Source organism: Osmia lignaria, chromosome 2, assembly GCF_051020975.1.
Source record: "Osmia lignaria lignaria isolate PbOS001 chromosome 2, iyOsmLign1, whole genome shotgun sequence".
In the NCBI taxonomy this organism is placed as follows: domain Eukaryota; kingdom Metazoa; phylum Arthropoda; class Insecta; order Hymenoptera; family Megachilidae; genus Osmia; species Osmia lignaria.
This window is the reverse complement of record NC_135033.1, coordinates 5,250,863-5,264,101: the sequence shown is the minus strand read 5'-3', so window position 1 is coordinate 5,264,101 and position 13,239 is coordinate 5,250,863. Positions and strand designations below refer to the sequence as shown.

The window sequence follows — 13,239 nt, the reverse complement described above, 5'->3', positions numbered from 1 at the left end:
TTTTTCAACTTTTGACAAACTGATGCAGGTTGAATCGAAACGTTAAGAATTTGCGACGGTGAAAAAAGATTTGTCTGTATCTCTACCAAAATAACGATCGAAAAATTGTAAGAGCCGAGTTTCGAATAATGGATCAATCTCTGCCTGAACGGTAAATCATACCTTTGCCCGTTTAATCACGGACAATAACGAACGCTGGTAAATAAAGCAGATTGCGATCGTTCCGATGCGTTATGGCTTTTGAAATAATGCAGATCGGAGGGGAACAACCGCGCGGTTTCAGCCGCGTCTCAATTTATTTTCGCGTGACGGGTAAACATTTAAATTCATTACGTATCGAAATCAGGCGGAACGATTCATTGGGAATGGATATTCGAAGCGTCCAGCCTCGATCCGATGATCACGTAGTAGATGTACGCGTGAAAAGGACGCGTAGGTTATTGACACGGGCATTAAAAGCCGAAAGCAGCTAGCGAGAGAGAATCCTGTTTTCCGTCGAGTTCCGTTCTCGCTTTTCAATGGAGGCAATCAAACAACACCCGGCGGCGTAACTTATAATTAATTAAATACAAACACGCGAAGCAATCGGGCCGAGATATTACTTATTTGCATGCAGGATTACGCGTTCCTGATTTACCGAATGTTGACGCCGATAATTGTCGCAGCGACTGTCTCTCCGCTTGAAATTTATTTTTATCCCGCGCCAATTAAAATGATCAATTAATCAACGCAATTCTTGGTAGAGCTAATTTTAGAGTACACGCACTTGATAATTAAATAACAAAAAAAAGAAATACATAGAAATATATCATTGAACGTGTACACAAGATTATTTGATTAACGAAGGGTTTGTTTACGATGAGAATAATTACACTCGAAGCTCGATGAATTTTCTGAATATGTACTGTCAGAATTTTTAAATTGCCAATCTCGAATCGCAAGATATTTAAAATCTTATAAAGTATTTACTAACCGTCCACGCCCAAAACCATATATAGGAAGCTTATCTTGATTTGCAAACAATTGCGACAGCAGACAATAAAAAGCAATAACAATAAATTGTAAAATGCGAAACTATAGGTACTCAACCGGCGCCAATGATCCCAGCGTTCCTAATTGAACGCAACCGTTCGTGTTGCAGCTAGACGAGTCTAAATTACGGACTAATAAGAAAAACATAGTCGAGCTAATTAGAGGCTTTCACGGTTTCGATCGTGATCGATGAAAGAAGTTATCTGTTCGCGAGACGTCGTCGATTTTCCTAGATATCGCTCTCCTCTTACAAGATCGTTTTAATGAAACTGCGGTTTTCCAGGGCCGCGTTCAATCCATCATTATCATTCTCTGGTACACCTAGGTAACCGCCACCGTGCGTTCAGCGCCGCGAGACGAGGCATTATCGCCGCGACGATCGCGAGCCCGTTCCCCGCGTGCAACCGTGTTTCGATTTCCCGCCGATAAAGTGAATGACAGTAAAACTGGTAAGGTGTATAGACAAGAGAACAAGTAGAAGAGAAAGACAGAAAGAACGATAGGAGAAGGACGAAACGTACGGTAGTGCTGGATGCGAACGATTTAACGCCGCTATCAGGCCTGGCGTTAACCGCTTGGCGAAACGGAATTACGAGCGACGGCAGGCCGTTCTCGGGCCGTGGATCATGCGACGCTTGAAATTTCATCCTTCAATAAATTCAGACGATCACGGCTCGAGCCGAGGCTCGATAATCCTCCGCTGCTAACGCGGCTGTATTTCGAAACGCGCATAAATGAATTCCGATCGAGGGCGTCGCGTCGCGTCGCGTCTCGTCGCGATGAAAACGTTCCTCGAACGAGGAGAGCACCAACGATGGTTTCACAAGGAACTCGCCGGTATTCCGTTGCCAGCCGATTTTCCGTCGCGTCTCGTCGCATCGCGTCGTTTGTAATCGTTTGGTTATTTCGAGTTATTAGTATTCAGACGAGACGATCCGATCCGATCCTACCCGTATATCACCAGGCGCGTCGCGTTTCGCCTGTTTTCACCGGCTAAGAACGTGGGAAAGAAGGAACACTTGGAAGATTACCGTGGATATAAAAGGATGATGTAAAGCTCGTACAGGTGTTTCGTCGTTGGTGGGTGAATTTCATCGGTTTCTCGTTCCTCCTTTCTGACCTTTCAACGCCTCCGCGCCGAGATATGAATTGTAAAACAGCCAAAGAACTCTTTTGATAGGTAGCCAGAGTTCAATAACGATTTCTGTGATTCAGGAGCTATAGGATTCATTATTCGAGCTGATTATATAATAAATATAGGGCAGAGATGATTAATCCAGAATTGAAATTAATCTACTGTCCGCCGATCGCGAGAAGCTCCATAAAAACAAGCTAAAGTGAACTAGAGCGAGATTCGCTCTAGAACCAACCCTTTTTCGGCCATTTCCGGTCGGACCGGAAGTGGCAAAAAAAAATGTTGACCCACTAAACACAATGGCGCAAGAATTTTTTTGATAACTCTCACCGTTTGTCCTGTACAAAAGTGACAGAAAGTCTAAATGCTATAGCTCCCTTCTCAAGATTTTCAATCTTGCAATTAGATACGGGTTGATTAATAACGCAATCTGGTTGATCGTGCTCCACCTTAGCTTTCACGTACTTTCGGTCGTGACGTATGATTGCTGGTAATGATCACATCTACTAATTAGGCTCATGTAAAACGAGGCGGGGGTGTCAGTCCATGTGTGCGTAAGATTCCCTCTTGTCCCTCTGCCGTCCCGCGAGAATTCTTGTCATCGGTGGACAATACGTTTCCAAATTCTCTTCTTCAAACACAATTATCAATCATTCTCCTCTAAACTCAGCCCTATCCACAAAGTGGCGGGTATAATTCACGGGAGTGTGGACTTTATCGGGTCGCGTGCAGGAAATCGGAAATCAGGTACGGGTTGTAGCGTATCGCGCGAACCACATGGATCGTCCGGATGATAACGACGTCGTTAGCCCAGTGGCCACTGATACGGCTGACCAGTCGATAAACCCGCGGCTAGACGTACAGTCGTTCGGCGCCGACGAAACGATTCGTTTTCGTAATTGTTAATTAACATGGTCACGGCATTGTCGTTACTTTTATCGCATTGCGCGAAACGCGAGCAGACCCAACAACAAGTTTCGAATTCAACGACGACGCGCGCACGCGAAGCCGATATCGTTTCGGTTGTTTACAGTTTGGGCCTGACCTACCTTGAACAGTATAGTTTACGACGCCTTACAGGTAACACGAATATCGGGCGTGGTTGCGAATTGAAACTGCGTTATTTAGACTTTTCATTTTTCGAGTGCGGTATTTGTTGATTGATAGTTGCTTGATTTTTTCATTTTATCCATTCATTAAATATTTTAATGGGGTGATTAAATATTTATTCTCCGACTAATTTGACATGCTATGGACATTGAAACCGTTCGAACACTGTTGATTTACGTACGTGAAAAAATATGTACAGAGTTTCGTTTCAACAGAGTTTACCTAGCTTCATCTCAAATCTCTTGTGAAATATTTTACGTACTCTACAATTTTCTTTGGTACTTATTTACTTTTTAAAAATGATCTATTAAATCTACTCCACTCACCGAAATAAAAATATATTAATTAAAATCTTTAAATTATAAAGGTGTTAAGTGGTTCGAGCTTCAACCTCTGGACATGGTGCTTTTTCTTGGACCTGCATCCGACGACTCTTCAGTATTCCCGTCAAGGTATGTTTATTTAAATATATTGAAATTTTGCATGAAATCAATTAACAAGGTGTACTTATTCACGCACATTCGTACAACTACGGTCACATACTTTCCATACGTTTAATTTAATTTCATTTACAATTCCAACCAATTTGTCTGCGGTTACGCTCGTCAACAGAGATACATCTTGTAGAAATTTCAACTGCACGTCACGTGCAAGCCGCGTCGCGTAATTACGGAATTTACGTAACAATGCGGGGTTGTTTAGAAGCTGATCGATTAACCGTAACGAGGAACAACAGGGCGCGTAACTTTTACCAGTTGTCACGACCGATTGTGCGATCGAATGGAAAGCAAAGAGGCCGACTCTTAAACGCAGAAAAATAATTAACTATAAATGTTTCCTCGACTCGTTCTGTTTCTCCTTTGCTCGCGATGACCTCCACGAAAATACGCGGCTCGTTCCCCTTAACGTTTCGCCTCGTTTCATGTAACTTCGAATCCGTGTACAGAGTCGATGCAATTTTATTCCCTGCTCGGCCAACAAGCACACACCACTTTCCAATTTTACGATACGATACGATCGTAACATTAAATAAACTCGGCAAATGTTTTGCCTCGTTATCTCCCTCTCTGTCGTTTTCGAACCCAGCGTCGAAAATTCGGCCGTTCGACTAACTATGTGTTCTCCATAATGTCGCGTCGAAACGCATAAACCACCGTCGTGATTTTCAGCAACGCTAGATATTCGCGTTTCCAAATATTTTATCGATTAGCTACGGTACCAGGAAAATCGACAGGCAAGGTAAAGCAAACGCGCTGGAAAATCTGTGTATGTTCTGTCCCTGACCATCAAATTAGGACCACTACAAATTTTCAGCATTTTTCACGTTTTCCGTAAAATTAAAAGGCCTATTCAAATTGTAATGATATAATTTATTAGCTACTACTACTGTACATAACACTATTAACACATCTTAATATCTCGTATTTTCACCCTTTACTTTGATCACAGCTTGTATCCTTTCCGGAATATGCATTTTATATCTTCGTTATTTTCCCAAATATTTGTAATTTTTGTTTTCAACTCAGATAATGTGGTGCTTGGAGAGTTGTAAACAAGTTTTTTGAATAAGCTCCAGACAAACACTCCCACGGCCCTTAATCGCTCATCGCCCACGTAATTTTATTTTCATCACAATAGTAACAAATTTAGGTTATCGATGTATTTAGTAATAATTTGAATGACCTAAGACAATTTTCCATATACAAGTGAAATTTTCGTAAATATTATTGGCGGTGATGCGTAGCCTTGTTATAGAGCTTGATGTTAGTCGAAGGAAAGGAGAGCAAGGAAAAAAGTAGCTCGTCGTTTATCGCTAAAATATCGTTTCAGCTATTACGTCTAATTATTGGCCGTAGCAATAATAACGGTGATTTACAAGCTGCTTGAAGCGTTATAGTGTTTACGAGCCATTAGTTCGGAAGATTTACGGTGAACGCTTGCCCCCCACCCTCTGGCTGTTTTAAATGAGTTCGCATCGATTTATCTTGATTAATTAAGGAAACGTACGACTCGACTGATGCGTGTAACTCTTGCAACGACGATTTGTCTTGAAATTTTTGCATAACCATACGAAGCCTCCTTGTCGGTGGTCTTCGGTTGTTAGAGAAATGAATGACGAAATTTTGATCGGCGTTTAGATAGTTTAACGGTTAGGCACGATACACGGTATTCTCGGTATTCGAATAACAAATTGCGAGTTTAATTAAAAATTAACTGCACGGTCGCGGGAGGAACGGATACTTTTTCTCCGGTAGATCGTATTTGCTTCGTGCCGTTGTACAACTTTAGCGAACAGCGGCGCGGGTTAAAATCGGCCGGTGTTATTGCGGAAACTTTTATTCATATCGCGTGTTATTGAGACAACTTTGCGATGATTACATCCGTAAACAACGCGACGGGCAGACAGCGGGCGGTAATATCGGGGCGGGAAATTCAGGCAAACGATATTGAAATTCGGGCTTAATGTTTTGCGCGCAATTAACGTGGCGTTCGCACAAAGGTGAGCAGTAGTCAGGTAGAATAAAAATCTCGTTTTCATTCGTTTCGCACTTTTCGTTCTATTCGATTGTAGACAGAGTCGAAATTGAAGCTGCAACGATTTCACCATCCTTGTACCGTGGTCGTTTTCGATCGTTATTTTTGGAACTTCAAAAGTTGCAAGACTTTTTTTGCGACAGCTGAACACATTTTTTGTTGCAGCTTTATTTTTTAATTTTTCTGAAACACTTTTTTGCCGTTTCAAAGATAGAAGTTGCTTTCATCTCGTTCAGCTTTGTACAATTCGCGCTATTAAAAAGGGCCACCGCTTTGATACCTTTTAATTTGATAAAGAGAAAAATATAGAAAAAGGGTAAATACAGTAGAAGTTTCTTTGTCAGGACGTTCTTTATGAAGCAGAGTTGCTTTCTGAATAATGTTGCATGAAAAGAACTGGTATTAAAACTTCAATCTACCGTGACGCGTTTTTAAACAACTAACATGTATCACGCTGCACTGACAGTGAATGTAAACCGAGAGAAATATTTTTTGAAATTCATATTTTTCATTAACCGAATCGACAGGGAGTTTCGTGAATTTTAATAAAATATCGCGATGAATATCGATGGATGAAGGGCGTTGGAGATCCAACGTCAGGGTGTGACATACGGGGGGGTGGGAAGCGTCAGTCCGCGATAAAATTCGAAATTAATCGGACCGAAAGAACGGTGACCACTCGATTTTCTATCCTATCATTTACATATGAGGCGAGCTTGCTTGAAGCCGACTGCAAACACCGGCCTCATTTAGAGTGGTCACTTTTGAAAACACTCAACCGACGACCCTCGAAACCTCACCGCGAGTTCGATCTCGATTCATCGATTCCTGATAAAACGCTATCGATTGAAAACTTGATGAACCAACTTAAATTTTGTCTACTGTAATATTTTCCCAGAAGATTCGAATTCAAATATTTTATTTCGTGCTCGAAGCAATCAAAGTGATTAATAATTCCAGAATTTCTAATTTCTAATTAATCGTTCTTTCGATTAATGAATTCTATTTTATGTCTTCCTTTCACCTTTTATATTCAACAAACCCCCCACTTATTAATGGGGATCTCGTCGTCTAAATCGTCGACTAATGGTACGGACGATCCAAGCCCATGAAGATCAGTCGCTTTTGAAATGCCGTTTAGATCCGAGCTTCTTTGAAAGATGTTACCTCGGACGCGACATCATGTAAAGCAGCGATCGTGCTTAACTCCTGGTCGATGGAGGAGGCTCGATGTTCGAAGCAACTAGCCAGAGGATCGAGTAATCAGCGAAACGCTTCGTATTCTTCCTGCTTCTAATATTCTCGGGACGTGCGCCGACTCCTCTTGCAGGGACCACCAGCCTCGTCGTGGTACCGGTTCTTCGGCGGGTTATTACGAACCAGCTTCCCGCTAACCGATGCTCGTGTACGATTCGTCGGCACGAAATTCTTCGGTGCATCGTGTGAACACGCACGCTGGCTACCTCTGAAAATACGACGGAAACATCGGTGAACGAAGAAAAAGATTCTATACCTGGTCACGCGACAGATATCGATCCTCCTTCGATCCTATTCTTTTTTTCTCTTTACGTATTTGAAAAAATTCAGCGATTCTCTAACAGTACTCTTCGATTGTATTCAGATTAGACAGAGAAATGTTCACTTGTACGTTTCTCGCGAACAATCCTCGTTGCGTCAATCAAAGCCAGAATTAGAGATAGAAACGTGCGTGTGTCTGGATGAATAGTACATCGGCCAATTGTACGGTCACAATGGGACGCGTTCACAAAGTTGGATTCTACGGGCCGGAGAACGGTGCCACCTTTCGAGTGGAGCAAAACGAAAGCCGGAAGTGTAACAGCAAACACTGGACGTAACAATGGCCGCGACGCGTTCAATTGACGGGCATCCTTAACATCGTTTTGCAGATCGTCGATGTTGAAGTGCATCGTGCTTTTCCGCGAACGTCCACTCGATACCTGGCCACATGTGGAGCCGCTCTAACTCGTCGTCAATTGTGAACATTCGATTTCTATTTGCTCGTTTCTCTCGCTTTATCCCCGTCGTTTGACACGTCGACCAGTCACGGACGAGCTGTGTGTTTCGCAAAGAGAATTAAGTCGTTTCCAGCGGCCATTTACGGCCGCCGGCTCGTCTGTCGTGGATATTTGAACGTTTCCCGTTCAAACAACCGCGCGTTTCTTTATACCGTACGATTTTTCACCGGGATCCGCTCGTTCCGTTTCGATTTCTACGCCTAATGGCCGGCAGAGTAGTGGTTCTTCTTTTTTTCTCTTTTTCTGAAAGTCGTTTAGACGATCCGTAGGCGGTGATCATTTGGATTTTATGATTACCGGGACGAAGGAATTCGTGTATAGGCTAGGTAGATGAGTTTGTGGAACGGTTAGGTAGTAAATGAAAGGTTTCCTCTTCGAATTCAACCGAGATGATCTTCTTTTTGCACCGATGATGGAAAGTTACGGGAGCGCGGTCAGCTGCGCACTGATCATCTATTATTATTCTATTTTACAACGATGGAGGAATTCGAATGGATTAGAATCCTGCTTCGAGTCTCTGGAGAATTTTTGGTTATTCTAAGAAATCTTGAAATTAATACTTTAGGGTACCTAAGATGTCTAAAGTCTAAGTCTTTGAAAATAGTTCATAACATCACGAAAGAACAATAACTAATATTTCATATTTGGTATCGTTAAAATTTTCTACTCTGTGAATGTAATCGTGTAGGTAGCTCTCAATACTATATTTCCACTTTTTAATGGCTGTAATGGTTGATTGCTCGATACCATATATCATTCCTAATGGATCGTACTTTCACCATTCTCGACTCCTTTAATTATCCCATATTTTATTTCAATAATTACCGCTACACGTTCTCGTGTTAACGTTATTACGATATCACGTGAATGATTAAATTGTGACCGTACAGGGGTACTACACTCGGATAAATTATAGCCTTACATATATACGCTGTACTTTATTACAGTGCAACCAAACATGGAACTTTACCGTTTCCAAACGCACGGCACAATGCGGTGAAAAGAAATTCTCTGCGTTCTAACAACAGAAATGTTAGAAAATTCCTTAAGAGGCCTTCTTGAACGAGCAAAAGACTGACCAAAAATTATTTACACCGACGGACGTTTTTCGGTTTCATCGAGGCGACCAAATACGAAGCTCGGTACAAGCGGGCTTGGCCATTGTGAACTTTCAATTTTCAACAGATTTCTATTTACCCCGCGTACACGTACCCTTTGGTCGGTAGACCAGCCACGGATCCATTGTCCGGTCGGTCTTTTCATCCCGGTGGACATCGAGCTAGCGTCTGGCCGCCATAAATCGCGCGCGACGACCGCTCAGGAATTCCCGGTGTCGCGACGTCGTCGCTTCGCCGCGGGAGAGAAAATCGCCTTTTGTCCCAAGGGACGTTAATAATTACTCATGCAAACGAACCGTACCAGAAGACGGTCGGCCAACGTTCGGTTCGGTGCACCGGAAGTAGCTCACCCTCCGCGAACGAGACCGTTCGACAGAATTCGCGCACGGAAATATCCCTGAGTCATCAATATTTCGGCATGGGTTAGATAAAGCGTCGCAAGCTATGTTTCGAAACCTTTATTCAACGTCAATATCTTCCCAATTTTCTTTCCGACACGAATCACGACCAACATTCGTATCCTTTCTCCATCTTTCGTCACTCTGGTATGATTTACGATCCAGATTCAGATCCTCCTCGTTCACCGCCAATCCCGACGGTGAATTCCGCGTACTTTCCTGCGGTTCGCATCTTTGCCATCTTCTTGCGCCCTCGTTAACATCTATTTATGGAAGGTTCTCAACATTCTCAACTCGTAACGTTCATCCAAACGCCAATTACGAGAGGATCGTGCCACCGGCACTCTTCCTTCGCTCTCTCGACAGGTCTTAAAACACGAGTACAGTCGACAGATTCGAAGGAAACATCATTGTTTCGCTCGGCGAAGCAATTACGCGTAACCGGTGAGCCGAAAGGGTGGCTTGTTGAGTATTCGCCGCCTCTTAAAATTCCATGTCGGTGTAGAGATAACGTTAACCGTGTACTACGGGATCGTTGTGTAGCTGACACAATACGCGAGCTCGTTTCTGTACCCTCCCCTTTCTTCACCTTCGCCTCTGCTACTCCCTCCGTGACGCACGCTAATTAGAATAAACAGGTTGCCGACAGCGGAGCGGCTTCCTCGCGAGCCTTATCGAGCGCTCGATTAAGCGTCGCGATGCTATCGTTCCGGCAACGAGGGCCCTGTTGCTTCTCGAAGATCTCATAAACTCGTTCTTCCCATCGGCAAGAGACCGGCCAGAGGGAACACGCGTGCTCCCCGAGAAAGAGGATGCGGCCCGTACGATGGGACCTTCGAGGGCTGATTCGTGGCTCGATCTTAATTGCACGATTCCACGATCACGAAACGACAAGTTTTAGTGCGTGGACCCCAATAAGCTGCTTACGTTACCTTACTGCTTATCGAAATTTTCGGCTGATAACGCTTGCTTTTGGGTGGGATGCTGGTCAACGATGCGACGCAGACGATGATATGCTCGTTTTTGGCCTCTTTCGATGATACACGGTTCGTTGTCGTAATATTAAATTAGGAATTTATAGCAAACTTTGCTTCGAAATCGAAAAAATACCACAGATATTGCAACAGGTTTAAGATTGTTTCATTTATTTATAATCACTAGTGATAGTATAGAGTGGACCACCAAAAGAGTAGGAACTAACTGTGAATCCTAATCAATGAATAAATTACAAGACCTTTCTATTATTAGTATCTACAGATGAAACTAGAGATGATAAATTATGAGGATACATATTCATGAAATCATTGGATTATCGGGGAAAGAAAATATAAATTCTAAATAAAATGTTAAGTAAGGGTAACAATCATTTTTTCTCGTTGAATCTTGAAGAATTTATATTCTTCGATTCCTTGTGGTGTAAAATTAAATTCATCCTACTTCTTTATTTCTTCGTCAATGATTGCTCGTGAATTATGTATCATCGTGAAAGGAGATTATCAAGGCGACGACAAATGATTGTATACGGGTCGATAAATTCGCTGATGGATCGTGGTTCCGCATCGAGGACACGTATCCTTTCGGACCTGTCCCGTGTTATCCTTAAATACCTTCGTCGAAATAAAAATATTTTTCGGGCGTAGCTGGAAGATTTTTATCTGTCAGACGATCCCCGCGACTCGCCTCGCTAACTTACGCGCGTATTATGCGCCAGCGATAAGGGTTGCAATGAAACGAGGGAATAATAACGATGAGGGTTTTATTGTTCCGCGCGGTCAGAGGCGAAACATTGTCCATAAAGTTGAAACGAAACGTACAGATTCACGACGATTCGCCCAACACGAGGACCAACTGTTCTGTCGCGAAAAACTGGCCGTCGTTAAACCAGCTGATTGCTGATGAAAAAGAAACTTCTCGTATTTCGAAAAAGAAAAGTTGCGTTAAAATTGCTGGGAAGATTAACGAGTTATAAACACCTAATAATTTCTATTCGTTTCCAGCTGCGTTCGATCGTGTTTCTCAATACTAGCGGTTATTTCCCAATCGAAGAGAGGATATTTCACAGCGGAGAAATAAAAATTAGAATTTCAATGAGCAACCAGGAAAACACGTGGCAGTATATGGTTAAGCTAAGTAGTACAATAAAATGCTAGAAAAAATTGGAAAAAGAAAACTAGTAAGATCGAAAGCAATGCACTTATCCTTGCAATCGAAGGCGATTCTTGTTCGACGTTGAATCGAGCCAAGTTCGGATTACGCGCGATACGTCCATCAATGGACGACCAATTAACTTTCCTTTTCTTTTATTTTTTTTCTCCCCCCTTGCCCGTGATGTATCCAATCGAGAAAGATCGAAAGGGTGGCTGTGCAGCTGCCTACCGGTTGAAAAGGGTAGCGCCCTGCTTGGATATTAGGCACGGGATTAACTGTCGAAGCCGACAAACCGCTCGACTTTTCCTCTTTTATTTTCCTCGCCGAGGGTGCACTTGTGCCTCCGTGTCGAAGATTACTTTCCCGGTGTGCTGCGTTCGAATGGAACGGCTACCCGAGAGATCGATGCGGAAAAAGAGTATCAAAGGGTGATTTAGTTTTTTCCGTCCGTCGGTGGGAATTTTTACGAAAGAATTTCATCGTGTATGTATTAATATTAATCGTTAGGAGAAGAAAGGAATAGAAATATTTCCATTAAAATGAAAAGTTTCCAGAAACTAGTAAACTCTGGATGAACCTCTACAATTGCAGAGAAAGGTGTTTCAGAAATATTGCATTACCGTCTTCATAGATCTAATTTACGTGCAGGTTCAAGACCTAACGAGGATAACTATGTGACAGATAACAAGGTAGAAACTATGAAAATTATCCAGACGCTGTTAACGCAGCGTGGTCGGAACTTCAGCCTCGAATTCAAGTATCAAAGCGTTTTATCACTGTCGTAGATTTTCAAGTTCTTCTCTCATATGTTTGCGAAATAAGTGATTTCAAAATGAATAAAGTGAAATAAAAGATGAATCAAGTTTGGTATTAAAGCGAGTTCTTTTCAAGTCGAAGAAGAAACTCACAAACGAAGCGAAGATTCTGCTTTAGCAGACGCAGACGAAACGTCCGTGGAATCTCTTTTATCGGACAGAATCGGGAATACGTACGAAGAAGAGGGCGCATTTTCCCACGTAGTATATTTGAAATCGCCCTTTTTTCCCGGTGAAAGCTTCCCGTGTGTTCCATCTTTTCATTCGCGCGCCTGTTCCCCAGTCCTCTAGGAAATCCGCGCGTTATTGCTGCCTCTTCTCTTTGAATACTCCCGTTCGTCGAATTTCACGCTGCGATCGATTCAACGATAACGTTTTCATACCTCATTATTCTGGCCATTGAATTCTCCGATAGAGCGAATGTTTGCTTTAGTGACGTTCAACATAGATTACACTATGGGATTCAATTTTATTCACCGATTATTGTAATTAATGAAATTTCAGATTCTTTGCATTTCAATATAAAACTTTCTCTTTTCCTTTTATAAGATGAAGAAATGCTAACATATTCAGCTCGAAATCCATTATTTGTTTCCCTATAACTGTGACTTTTACGCGGTCGCATTTCAAGCAGTAATGAATTAAACGTCCGCGAAAATTCGCCGAATAAATATTCGTCGAACGGGGTTGACTTCTTAACGCGTCCATGTAACTGTACTTAACGTACTAAATTATTCTAAAGCGTTAAAAATCAGCCGTCCCACTCCGCGGGATCGTAAACGTCACCCCGGGATCGTGAAATTTATTTTTACCCGGCAAAAATCTCCTCGCCGTTCTCTCGAATCTTAATTTTGAATCCGTTTAAAAACTCGCTCTCTGTCGCTTAGTTATATCCACTTTCTCAATATTCCC

General features: G+C 42.4%; 1 protein-coding gene across 6 annotated transcripts in view; it reads left to right on the top strand.

Annotated features, from left to right (window-relative positions):
- The window catches only part of LOC117606006 (uncharacterized), a 185,272-nt gene that overhangs the window by 53,801 nt on the left and 118,232 nt on the right, over positions 1 to 13,239 (top strand). For all 6 annotated transcript variants that reach the window (XR_013062375.1, XR_013062381.1, XR_004581855.2 and 3 more), the window contains exon 4: positions 3,645 to 3,729. Coding sequence is in view for 1 of the 6 variants with exons in the window: in XM_076689077.1 (XP_076545192.1) it covers positions 3,677 to 3,729 (53 nt within the window). In the remaining 5 variants the exon portion in view is untranslated. The remainder of the gene's footprint in view (positions 1 to 3,644; positions 3,730 to 13,239) is intronic.